This window comes from Meleagris gallopavo, chromosome 8 (genome assembly GCF_905368555.1).
Source record: "Meleagris gallopavo chromosome 8, MGAL_WU_HG_1.1, whole genome shotgun sequence".
NCBI classification, from domain to species: domain Eukaryota; kingdom Metazoa; phylum Chordata; class Aves; order Galliformes; family Phasianidae; genus Meleagris; species Meleagris gallopavo.
Window position 1 is genome coordinate 4,691,571 of NC_139411.1, and position 13,437 is coordinate 4,705,007.

The 13,437-nt window shown below is 44.3% G+C and overlaps 1 protein-coding gene and 1 pseudogene across 3 annotated transcripts in view; one reads left to right on the forward strand and one right to left on the reverse strand.

The window, feature by feature from the left end:
* Positions 1 to 13,437, reverse strand: part of CHUK (component of inhibitor of nuclear factor kappa B kinase complex) — a 30,254-nt gene that overhangs the window by 4,941 nt on the left and 11,876 nt on the right. For 2 of the 3 annotated variants that reach the window (XR_014884905.1, XM_085230182.1), the window contains exons 12-17: positions 13,149 to 13,272; positions 11,477 to 11,628; positions 11,005 to 11,066; positions 2,431 to 2,540; positions 969 to 1,018; positions 200 to 296 (exon numbers count right to left, since the gene is read on the reverse strand). Coding sequence is in view for 1 of the 3 variants with exons in the window: in XM_085230182.1 (XP_085086308.1) it covers positions 200 to 296; positions 969 to 1,018; positions 2,431 to 2,540; positions 11,005 to 11,066; positions 11,477 to 11,628; positions 13,149 to 13,272 (595 nt within the window). In the remaining 2 variants the exon portion in view is untranslated. Of the gene's footprint in view, positions 1 to 199; positions 297 to 968; positions 1,019 to 1,552; positions 1,614 to 2,430; positions 2,541 to 11,004; positions 11,067 to 11,476; positions 11,629 to 13,148; positions 13,273 to 13,437 lie in introns of all 3 variants that reach the window. The other variant, XR_014884906.1, reaches the window with a different exon arrangement.
* Positions 2,536 to 11,000, forward strand: LOC146543839 (uncharacterized; annotated as a pseudogene).

The following is a 13,437-nucleotide window of genomic DNA, read 5'->3' on the forward strand; positions in this document are numbered from 1 at the left end:
CAAGCTATTGTATTTTCCTCTCACTTGCTACTAGCTATATGCATTAGCTGTCTTAGAAGAAAAAAGTGGAAATTCAACACAGACACAAAAAGAAGAATTAATACTGCTATGAGAAGTGCTTATCTGCGAATGAAACATTTGGGTTCTGACCCAAAGACACAAATGCTGAAAGTTGCCTTTATTTTTCCAAATAGTGTACCTGAGATGGCCAAAGAGCTCCTTCAGAACTCGGTCTTGGCTCTGAACTGTCTGCACAATAATCTTTACCATGTCTGTGCTGTCACTGTAGGCATGATCTGGAAGGAACATCAATCGTTAGTAAAATGCTCAGTGAGGAGCCACTCACTTCCCCTCATTTATGCCCAGAGACAATGAAAGTCACTTAAGAGCAGGCAAACAAACTGAAACACAGTTCATAGGTTGGCTATAATGTCTCATTAAGCACAGCTTTTCTTAAACATCTCTTCGTGCCACAGATAAAAGCTTCAGTAAGGACCGTAGGTAGTTGCCAAATGCACAAGCAACTAACTCTTCCTTGCTCACCAGGTACCACATTCGGAACATGTAATGCCCAAACACGAGGCTCCATCAAGAACAACTGAGATATTAAGAGAAAAAAAAGATTGCCATTTGGCTGGAGTGATGACACAGGAATGGCAGTTCTTCCTGAGTATGGAGGAGTAAAGGAGTAGTATTTGGAGAAAATGTTAGGGAATGTCAGAAGGCATACAAAGTTGTTTATGGCAGATACTCAAGTGTGAAAATCATAGGACAAACCAGTGACTGGGGAACAGTACTACAGGAATTCAGGAGAACACCTGGCTCAGCAACAAGAAGTGTTCTTGAAAATGACTTGACTTCTCCTAAACAGTATTTTCAGGGTTGCAGGAACTGAGTTGAGAAAAATTAGTGAAAGTTAGTTGTTGGGCACAAATGCAGAGCAGCCTTTGAACAACCTGCTTCCATACCTGGAGGTCTTGTTTTTAATTGCTTGTACAGGTCTATGGCTTTCTGTTCCCTTCAAAAAGAAAGAAAGAAAAAAAAAAAATCATATGCCTTCACATGGCTCAGCTATGTTTTCTTTCTGTAGTATCCTTAACTGCAAAACCTCATTTTTGTAACTAAAGGCACTTCTGCACAACTGCCTCAGAAATTCTTGTTCCCATTCTGCTTATGTTGCCTGGTCAATTTTAGTGACATTCTACAAATGAAAAGAAACATCTACAGCACAAACAATAGGACAGTGTTTATTTTCTTTCCATTAAGTTTATGTTATTTCTCTCAGATATTCCAACAAGCTGCAGTTTAGCTAGTTCTTGGGCCTACACCAGACTTCTTCCCTTAACTGCCCCTAGATCACCCCAATATGATTTTAAGAAATCATGCAAACTTCTCCTTATGTGTGTGAGCATTTCTAACATATTTCATAGTCTTGAGAGTCCTGCAGCAGCCTAAGACAGGGGAGAGGTGCTCTTTTCTCCTGCTACACAGGGAAAAAAGAGAGCATTAGCATCCAGTGCACATCCAGTCTGACACACCACACAGGACTCACCTGTGTCTTAGGGCTGCATACATCAAATCTTAAGCAGTGTGCTTTGCTACAGCCTGAAAAACTGAAAAACAGGAGACTCAATCCGTTCTCCACTCCTTGTTAAGAAAAAGAACAGAATTTTGTCTTCGTAGCACTAGACTATCCTGAGGGTATACTTGAAGCACCTTGATAAACGCTGATGCAGCCTTGTGTTTTCAGTAGTGAAAGTGCTACAAACAATGCTTCAGAAGGCAATTTCATCTGTTTCAGTTGTTTAAGATGATGTGAATGTGGACTACTGCTGCAAGAGGGAGTTCCTCTCCATCACCACTTCCTCTCCTGGGCCAACCTGATACAGTTGTTCTGTATCAGTGACTATACATGGACAAAATATAACTTAGTTGACCTAGCTTTGCAGAGAGGAAAGAGCATGCCAGGAGAACGTATGCTTCTTCTCAGAATACTCAAAGTTAGTTAGAAGAGCTCTTACTATCAACAAATTTAATCTTCTTGTTGTTTTGGCTGCTCCAGCTGTTTTCCCCATGTTTCCAGAGGTCCAGCCATCATGCAGCTGTGGATTGGTTAGGTAAGCTAGGTGAGCTTGCTCCTTTGATTGAATGCTAATAATTCTTGAACAGATCAGTGTCAAAAGATGCTTTAAAATGCTACTAAATGATCAGTTGATCTTCAAGAGGAAGGCAGAGCCACAGAAGGTGAGACCTTCCCTTTTAACAGCAGAATAATCTTAAACTGATCGCAGGACTGCTCTGTATACTCAGCTTGCAAAAAACCAAGAAACACATTTTGAAAACGCTGACAAAAGAGCCATTACAACAGATTAAAACATCCCTCAGACATCCATTAATGCACGATAAAAACAGTAAGTAAAAAGAACTTACAAGCTCTCCATGACTTCTCCTTGGCGCCTTGCATATGGACTCTTCTGAAGCTCCACAATCTCTGTGTGCAGAGCCATGATCTGTTCATCCAGATATCCAATATCTTCAGCCTATGGGGAAATGCAGTTACAAGTCAAACTGAAGGAGGACAGCAAGAATAAAGATAAAAATCTACAGAATACTTCTTTGGACAATGGGCTGACTCCCTGCGGACTTTAGGAGATAAAGACTCTTCAACAGTGATATCATTTGCATTCACAACAAGGATGAGAAAAATCAGCTTCTTCATTAATCACAGCTCTTCAAAGTGCATGTTGCACATACACGCTCTGGGTCTACAAATGTTCCAGCAGCAGAGATGTTTTCTCTTGTTCTTACAGCGTGAATAAAAGGTGCTCTCACATTTTACATTCCCACATGCATTTTGGCCTAACATTTCTCTAGTATTTCACATCTTCCTCAAAGCAGTACACAAATACTAGCCTTATATCAAGCCTCTCACACAGTCAGAAAAGGCAGTGAACAACAACCTTTCCAAGCACAAGGAGAAGCCAAGTGGTGCCCAATATACACTGGAGATCTCTGGCATGGTTGAGAAAACAAAAGTTACCATCTTGGAACCATGGACTGTGGATATTGAACGAGTGCAACAGAAGTGAGTGGTAAAGAAAGTGCCTTCCTGAGAAAGCATTCTGGGATATTTCATCTTTTCCTTTCTGACCTGAGTCTGTAGGATCTGCAGAGGGAATGTTTGACACACTTGTTACTGAAACTGCGGAAGTACTTGGTGTGAAGGTATGTAAATGGGATGAGACACCAGAAAGGGATGGCAAGTAAAGAACAAAACAAGAAGTGAGAAGCCACGTGATCAAAGGAGGTCATAAGAAAAATGCTGCCGGTCTCTCTCTGGAGCACTGTGGCTCACGCTGCCTGCTGGATAGTCCAAGATATCACTGTGTATTACAGAGTAAATCAATTTCCATTTATGATAAACATACATGGTGTGACTACAATCTGGACTGCAAGAGTTGAAGATAGATCATAATCCTCAGGCTCTGCAAAGCAAACGCTTGTTGATAGTCTGGATTTCCTAGAAAAAGCTGCTGACAACTTGCAATTATTCTGCTACAAGCAGCCACATTTATATTTCTTGTTTCCTACAAGGAGTATATTGGGTTCATATGGCAAGGTTTTGGTAGCAGGGCTGCAAGGGAGGTCCCTGTGTGAAGAGACCAAGAGCTTCACCACATTAGAGAAGACCCAGCACTCCACTGAAAGGACTGGGAAGATGGTAACTGGTGAGCCATCTCCCTGTATGTACTGTAACCAGCAAGCTTTTTTATCATATTAACTCCCCTGTCCTGTTGAGGACCAGGAGTGAGTGAAAAGCTTGACAGCTTTCAATAGATCAGACATAATAGAGACTACTTTCTGAGATATTTTAGACATCTACTCTGAGAAATACATTGCAAATGCTCTGCTTTCTCTTTGTGACCCTTCCAAATTGCTTCTATCTCCCAGGCTTCAGTGTACCCAGGAGAAATGAAGTAGTAGCAGCTTTTGACAATAAACTGTTGTGATCATTCTACTTCTGTCCTTAGTTTTTCACAGCTAAAAGCTTACTTTTTCCCTGTAAAGGATTGGACAGAACAACAGGCAGAACTGTTCTATGACAAGGTCTCCATTTCCTTATTACTTTCAATGGAAGTAAAATTGAAATACTCCCAAAAAACACACATCAGAATTCTAGTATTGGGTGTATTTCAGCTAGGCTTTCTCACAGGACAGTCTTTAACACTGTCTCCCACAGTATTCTCCTGGAAAAGCTGGTATCGTGTGGCTTGGACAGGTACACTCTTTGCTGGGTAAAGAACTGGCTGGAGAGCCGGGTCCACAGAGCGGTGGTGAATGGAGTTAAATTCAGGTGGTGACTGGTCATGAGTGATGGTCCCCAAGGGTCCGTATGGGGCCTGTCCTGCCCATTATATTTATTGATGACCTGGATGAGGGCATTGAGTGCACCCTCAGTAAGTTTGCAGGTGACATCAAGCTGGGAGGAAGTACTGATCTGCTTGGGGGTAGGAAGGCCCTACAGAGGGATCTGGACAGGCTGGATCACTGGGTTGAGACCCAGTGGGATAAAGTTCAAAAAAACCAAATGCCAGGTCCTACAATTTGGCCATAACAACACCAGGCAACGTTACACGCTTGGGGCAGAGAACAACTCCCAATAAGAACTAGTTCTAGCTCCATTCTGAATTTCTTAAGAATGACTCTCATTTCTTTTACCAAAACTTAATTTGCCTGCTTACTTGCAAGGAATTTGTCTGTATTCTTAAGTTAAGTACTGCAATTTTCAGATCACTGCCTAGTGACTGATGAGTATTATTTTCAGTTTTAGCAATGTACATTTTTCTGTGCAACAAAACCAGTGTAGAAGACTGTATGGGGCTGCTGAATCACGGCCTGAACCTCTGATTGATCACCTGAGGCGAGCAGTGAGTCAGCCACGGGAGCACAGGTGAAGGCAATTCACCTGTGCTGCAGGAAGGGGTGGAACCTGGCTCCACCTCTCCTAGAGCCATTTAAGAGCTGACAGCCAGTAGGGAAGGATCTCTCTGGAGATCTGCTCCATCAGAGTTCATCTTGTGAGCCTAGGATAGGGTGAGTGACTTTCTCTCATTACTCCAATAAAAATTATATTAGCCAAGCTCCTGGATATATATATACACATATACACACCATCTGTATATCCATTGACTATATACCATGTGTATATCCATTGATAATACAATTGGCGAGCCAGGCAGGCCAAAAACCATTACATCATGTCTTTCTTATGGAATTTCTATAAATGGGTCAAGGGAGAGAACACCATTCCCCTAGATAAAATGATCACTGGGCAGATCCCAGGGTTTCTGGGATCTCCTTATTATCAACTGGCAACTATAATTGAGGAATGAGGTCCCCTGCGTACTTTGGGGAATATTTCCCCGGTACGCTTAACAGAATACTTCCAGGGACTGGACAAAGATATCTTAACTACAAAAGAAAGACAACTAGCTGCATCCACAGTAGCATGGCCACTGTTAAATGCTTTAAATCAAGCAGAGACAAGATCAGATAACTTAGAAAATGAAAATTAGCTACTAAAAGCTCATATTGACAAATTGGAACAAGAACTTAATACATTAATGGGGAAAAAAACAATTTTACAGTCTCTAGGTCAGGTCCGTAGTATTTCAATAGATGAGTCATACCTCTGAAGTAGCGGACCTGGTTCAACAGGAAAGCAGGAGTTCTAAGTCAGATCTAGAGGTTCCACTTAGGGCGGATCCCCTGGAACTCCATCCTATTATAATTCAAAGAACAAAAAAGGTACAAGATAGACCAGCAGGGGTGCCCCCTGACCAATGGCCCCCTGCCGAAATGCATTTGCATGTGACAGCCAGGCCATACACTCCAACTGAATTAATGGACCTGGTGCAGCGATTTCAGCAGAGGCCGAGAGAGAGTCATGGCTGCTCAGGTTATGGGATTCAGGGGCAGAAAATGTTATGGTTAATGGGCTGGAAGTGGCAAAGCTGGCCACCATAACATTACACCCTGCTGTCAGGTAGAGACTATACTCTGCTGTCCAGTATACCAATGAAAACCACTCAATAATAGGTTGGTTAATGGCAGCATGCCGGATGGTCTGGCCAAATAAAACAGATATTCCCTTAAACATAGGACTATGGTCCTCCATGAAGGACCTTCAAAATTACATTCGCGAGTTAGGTATGAGAGAAGCAATATATGAAGACTCATATGATAGCCCGGATATGATCAAGTTCTCAGCAGGCATGCGAGATTTAATTTTACAACAGGCCCCTTCCACCTATATGGGACCTTAGTTTTGATATTAAATTCTCTGGTGACCTCGGAAGCCGTAGTTCAACAGGCTGCTCAGATAGTAGCTGATCTGGGGGAGACAGAACGCCTGCAGACTAGGCGCAACATTCGGATGTTAGAAGAAGCTGAGGTCCTGCCGGTGACTAAAACCAAGATGCCGGCTACTCGAGCTCCTCGATCGGGACCTATAAGGGTTTCCCAAAAACAAATGTTTAATGACCTAATTCAAGCTGGGGTCCAATTTGCTAAGATTGACCGCCAGCCCAACCATGTCCTTCTCCAGCTTTGGAGACAGCTAAAGGACAATCAAAAATTTCAAAACTAACCTAAGAAACCAAGGGGAAGAATTATAGAGAGAATACCAACAACAACATGGAACCTAGACTTCATTGTTCCCAATAGGGGAAAAAAAAAGCCGCCCCAAGTGTCTCGGGCCACGATGCCTGAGCCATCAGCAGCAAAAGAATTGGCCCTAGCACAGTTCATGGCGTGACAGGGGATGTTAGTCCCCCTAGGGCCTCCAGACGGGACCGGAGGCCCTATGTAGAATTAACGATTTATTGGTCCCGAAAAAATATTCAGAGAGTTATGGCATTAGTGGACACTGGAGCAGAAACATCAATCCTTTACGGAGATCCAAACAAATTTCATGGGAACAGAGTGATGATTGGTAGTTTTGGGGGACAAACTATTCCTGTCACCCAAACATGGTTAAAATTGGGGGTTGGGTGTCTCCCACCCCGGTAGTATAAGGTATCTATTGTCCCAGTCCAGGAATACATCTTGGGCATAGATATTCTATGCGGTCTGGCTCTCCAGACAACCATGGGAGAGTTCAGACTTTAACAGAGATGTGTTAGTATCTGGGTGGTGCAGGTAATATTAAGAGGCCGTGCGAAATGGGCCAATTTGCCTGCTGAAACCGTGCCGGATTACTAATGTGAGACTATAGTATAGACTCCCGGGTGGGCAGGACGAAATATCAAAAAAGGTGCAGGAAATAGAAAAAGTGGGCATTATTAAGACCTGCCCACAGCCCATATAATTCCCCCATATGGCCAGTGCGAAAGTCGGATAGCACATGGAGAATGACAGTAGATTACAGGGAATTAAATAAGGTCAGGCTGCCCATTCATGCAGCTGTACCCAGTATTGCTTCCCTAATGGACATATTGAGTAGGGAGATAAAAACCTATCGTTATGCCCTAGATTTAGCAAATGCATTCTTCAGTATCCCAATTACTGAAGAATCGCAAGATCAGTTTGCATTCACATGGGGAGGCAGGCAGTGGACCTTTCAGGTCCTACCACAGGGGTACGTGCATTCACCAACGTATTGTCATAATCTAGTGGCATGTGACCTGGCCGATTGGAAAAAAAATGGATGTTAAATTGTATCACTATACTGATGATCTCCTGCTGACATCCGACTCACTGAAGGCAGTAGGACAGGTGGCGGATTCATTAACCGCCTATTTACAACAGAGGGGACGGGCTATAAATCCCCAAAAGGTGCAAGGTCCGGGCCTGTCTGTAAAATTCCTGGGGGAAAGACCAAAGTACTGCCCAGTGCTGTCATAGATAAGGTTCAGGCGTTCCCAGTCCCTACAACATCGAAGCAGCTGCAAGAGTTTCTAGGTGTATTGGGTTATCGGCGTTCTTTTATACCTCACCTAGCGCAGCTGCTAAGGCCACTGTATAGACTCACAAAAAAGGGGCAGCTTTGGGACTGGGGGAAAACAGAACAGGACGCTTTTCAACAGGCAAAACAGGCAGTTAAACAAGCCCAGGCATTGGGTATATTTGATCCTACCCTCCCAGCCAAGTTAGATGTTCACATCACTCAAGATGGCTTTGGTTGGGGCCTGTGGCAATGCCAGAGTTCTGTTCGGACCCCCATTGGTTTCTGGTCTCAGGTTTGGCATGGAGCAGAAGAGAGATACAGTATGATTGAAAAACAGTTATTGGCTGCCTATTCGGCACTGCAGGCAGTAGAGCAGATAACTCAAACGGCTGAAGTTATAGTCAAGACCACTCTGATGATTCAGGGGTGGGTAAAAGATCTGACCCACCTTCCTAAGACAGGGGTGGCCCAAGCATAAACAGTAGCACGATGGGTCGGTCGCCCATCTCAGCCAAAGGAGTAGTCTGTCTTCATCCCCTCTGAAAGAAGAACTTCAGAAGATCCTAGGGCCAATAACATATCACATTGATGCACCGAAAGGAATACTGGTCGCTCCACCGCAGAAGAGTCCCGCTGAGGAGGGAAAATATCCTATCCCTGAAGATGTCTGGTACACAGATGGATCCAGCAAGGGCAACCCGAGCGAGTGGAGAGCAATAGCATATCATCCTTCTACTGAGACAATCTGGTTTGATGAGGGGGATGGTCAGAGCAGCCAATGGGCAGAACTGCGAGCCGTGTGAATGGTTATAACTAAGGAACTCGGTGATGGCATCCTGAACATCTGTATGCATAGTTGGGCTGTGTACCGGGAGCTCGCTCTGTGGATTGCACAGTGGGCCACCCAAGAATGGACTATCCATGCCTGGCCGATCTGGGGCAAGGACATGTGGTTAGACATATGGAATACAGTCAAACACAGGACTGTACGTGTCTACCATGTTTCTGGTCATCAGCCCCTACAGTCACCGGGAAACGATGAAGCTGACACGCTGGCCCAAATTTGATGGATTGAGAATTCACCATCCGAGAACATCGCCCATTGATTACATCAGAAGCTACGGCATGTGGGACAAAAGACAATGTGGGCAGCTGCTCAAGCTTGGGGACTGCCCATACAGCTACCTGACATCGTCCAGGCATGCCGGGATTGCAACGTTTGCTCCAAGAAGAGACCGAGACCGTTGCCCGAAACAACAGCCCATCTTGCTAGAGGACATAATCCTCTCCAGCGATGGCAGGTTGATTACATCGGACCCCTTCCTCAGTCTGAGGGGGCCAGATACGCCCTGACCTGCGTCGACGCTGCAAGTGGGCTACTGCAGGCCAATCCAGTGCTGAAAGCAAACCAGGCATATACCATCAAGGCACTCACAAAACTGATGCCTGCTTACGGGACACCTCAAGTCATCGAGAGCGACCAAGGAACTCATTTTACTGGTGCACTGATACAATGCCGGGCAGAAGAAAACAACATCAAATGGCAATTCCACCTGCCATATATAATCCGATGGGGGCAGGCCTCATCGAACGTAATAATGGTATTCTTAAGGCTGCCCTGAAGACAAACTCACAGTCCCTGCAGGGGTGGACAAAGAGACTGTATGAAACCTTTTGAGACCTGGATGAAAGACTCCGAGATGCTAGACCCAGTTCCCTGAGAATGTTGCCGACAACATGGGCCACCCCGTTTAGGATCCATAATACAGACACTGATCATCAGTTAAGACCCCAGATTGGTAATGAAAATAATCTTCTGCTCCCTGCCCCTGAGAACTTAGATCCTGGCACCCACAGAATAAAATGGCCATGGAAGGTGCAGGTAGGACCCAAGTGGTGTGGCCTACTTGCACCCTGGGGGAGATTGTTGGAGGTGGGAGGCTCAGTAGTCCCTCCAGTAATAGGTACATGGCCTACTGATGTTGTGGTCAACACTCCGATTTTCATTGCTAAAGGGACTCCCATCATGTCCCTATGGCAGATCAGGACACCTCCTTTGGTGCCTGATATTATATGCAGCCGCAAACATCCGGCCAGAAAGTGTGGTACACGCGGCCAGGACGTGCCCCTGTACAAGCGGAAGTGTTGACACAGGATAGAAACACGGCCTGTATTTTGCCCTGAAGGGCAGACCTTCCCCTCTTGGTACCTCTGAAACATCTGTATTTCTCCCTGTGAGTCTTTGAGCCTTCAGGATCACCAGAAGGAATGTAATGTCAATAAAACATTCCAGTGTTGCTTTCAGATCATGTGTAACACCCGGTGATGGTGTACATGGGACTGATGGAACATAGGATGGACCGGCACCGCACGACTGCATGCCTCCAGTAACATCATCGAGCGCTGGCCCACAGAAGGATGTCAACTTTCACCAATTGTCATTCATCTTGAAATTTACCAACGTGTATCGCAATTAAACTGTATAAGCATCGCGGTGTATTGGATTTCTGTATTAGGGAAAGCTCACCCTTTTAGTCAACCTAATCATTGGTTCATGCCGTGAAGGGGTGGAGTGTATGGGGCTGCTGGATCATGGCCTAAACCTCTGATTGATCACCTGAGGTGAGCAATGAGTCAGCTACAGGAGCACAGCTGAAGGCAAATCACCTGTGCTGCAGGAAGGGATGGAGCCTGGCTGCACCTCTCCTAGAGCCATTTAAGAGCTGACTGCCAGCAGGAAGGATCTCTCTGGAGATCTGCTCCATTGGAGTTCATCTCGCGAGCCCAGGATAGGGTGAGTGATTTTCTCTCATTACTCCAATAAAAATTATATTAGCCAAGCTCCTGAATTTTATTTATATATATATATAAAATCTGTATATCCGTTGACTATATACCATCTGTATATCCATTGATATACAAAGACTCTTGGCAACACCACTCCTTTTTGGCGTAAACAACATTTCTCTACAGCCTACTCTCCTATATAAACAGAGTCTAGTGAATTTTGCATTGGTTTTGCTCAAACCACTAGATTCAAACAACTTGGTGCATACCTGGGCACACTGAGAGGCCTTCTCTTCCATCTCCTTCCATGCTTTCAGCATCTTTTCTGAAGCTTAAGAGAAAAGATTTGTTAACGTTTAAAAAGCTACAGATGATGAAAATAAAGCATGACACAAGCTATGCATGCATCAGTTGAATTTAAAGACAATGAGAATTAGGTTGAATCTCTAAGGAGGAGCCATGACCCAGCTGTGCTTAATGGGGAACAGCTGATGTGTATTCCTATGCCTGCAGTTATGGAGACATCTTATACTTATTAACATCCTGTTTTGTTTGTGCCAAATTCCTCTCCTTCCCCCAGAGAAAAAAAAAAAAACAAACCATAAAGATGCTGAGAAACACAATGGCAGCTCCTGCATACATTTTCTTTTAAGGTAATTCCCACCCACAGTGGTTCACAGTCAGCCCAATCTTTTAGAAAATCAGACAAGGCACCCAGGAAAATATTACAAAAATATGTACATATGCCATAAGCCATCTGGTCGCTGTATCTCTCCAGGTCAAGGCGAATGCTCTGGTGAAAGAATTCCAGCTTTGCTTTCAGTTGCTGAGATGCTGATACCATATTGTTTTTCATTTTGATTAGGTTGGCATTATACCGAAGGAGACTCAGCCTAACAAATGAAAGAAGAACATCACATTAGCTGAAAAGTGTATGTGGATTTACGTGGTCAGCAGAAGCTGTCACTGAAGGAAAAACATGGTAAGGAAAGGAAATAGCGAGATGTTTAGAACAGGGAATGTCAGTGGGGTCACAGACTCCATTTCACCCTCAGAATATGCATGTCCTCAACAAGCAAAAGAGCAATTCTTTTCTCATTTCCTTATTTTTTTTTTTCTTTGTGTGTGTGTGTGTGTCCATTAAGCAACCTTTGCAACAGGGACTATTTTTAGCATACACAGGCTCCTGTAGTGTGGCCCCTGGTGAATGCTGTCATCTTTTTTTACTGTCTGAGGCACATAATACTGCCCATTTGCTGCCAGTCAGTCACAAGGATAAAACTCTGCAAACACAGCAAACAGTTTCCCTGATTCTACCACTTGTGAAACAAATTCCTTGGGCTGTACTATGGGCAGCGCTGCCAGCAGCTTGAGCTGATCAATCCCCTCACGTTAGCACTGGTGAAGCCACTTCTGGAGGACAGAGCCCAGTTCTGGGCTCACCAGTGCAAGAGAGACATGGACATACTGGAGGGAGTTCAACTAAGGGCAACAAAGATAACTAAGGTTCTGGAAAATCATTCATAGGAGGATGAGCAAGTAGAAGAAGCTGAATGGGCATCAGTATATGTAAATATTTGAAAGAAAGTTTAAAGAAGGAGGCTCGTTTCAGTGGTTCTCAGTGACATGACAACAGGCAATGGGCCAAAACTGAAATGTCCGAGGTTCCATGTGAACATCAGGAAACGCTTTCTTTAAATCTGAACTGTTCAATGAGCACTGGCACAGGCTGCCCAGAAAGGCTGCAGAGTCATCATCTTCAGAGATATTCCAGAGCCATCTGTACATAGTTCTGGACATGCTGTGTAAGAAAGGATTGAACCAGATGACCTCCAGAGGTCTCTGACAACCTTGGATATTCTGCAAATCTGTGACTGCATTCAAATTTTTTCAATTGTTATCAACATCAGGCACTATGAAATAGAATTAACGGAGTGGTTTAAGTTCCCAGCCCAAACACACTTCATAGTGTAGAAGTTGTAGGGGGCTGCTGAATCACGGCCTGAACCTCTGATTGATCACCTGAGGTGAGCAATGAGTCAGCCACGGGAGCACAGCTGAAGGCAATTCACCTGTGCTGCAGGAAGGGGTGGAACCTGGCTCCACCTCTCCTAGAGCCATTTAAGAGCTGACTGCCAGTGGGGAAGGATTTCTCTGGAGATCCGCTCCATTGGAGTTCATCTTGCGAGCCCAGGATAGGGTGAGTGACTTTCTCTCATTACTCCAATATAAATTATATTAGCCAAGCTCCTGGATATATACACACACTATCTGTATATCCATTGACTATACAGAAGTATAGAAGAGCAGAGAGCTATAAAACTTTTAGCAATCAGGAGTCCTCTGAGCTGCATGCTTCTAGTCAGTCTCTGTGTTTGCATAATACTGAATCTTCTGAATAAGAACAACTTACATGGCAGCTCTCTGGCCCTGGAAAAGCCTGCTGTAATCTTCTTTTAGCCCAATGACGTAGTGAACTGCTTCTGCCCATACCTTGCGGAGCTGAGGAATTGGTAGTTGGATTTTACTATCCTGTACTGAATACAAGAAAAACACAATTGCACCTAAATGGAAGAACAACTCTAGAAAAGTAGTGCTTACAACATTCCCCACTCCTGCTTCAGGTACCTAAACTAACAGATCAAGACACATAAGAACTGCTCATTTGCTATGTGATGTTCTGATTTCTTTGAGCATTTTGG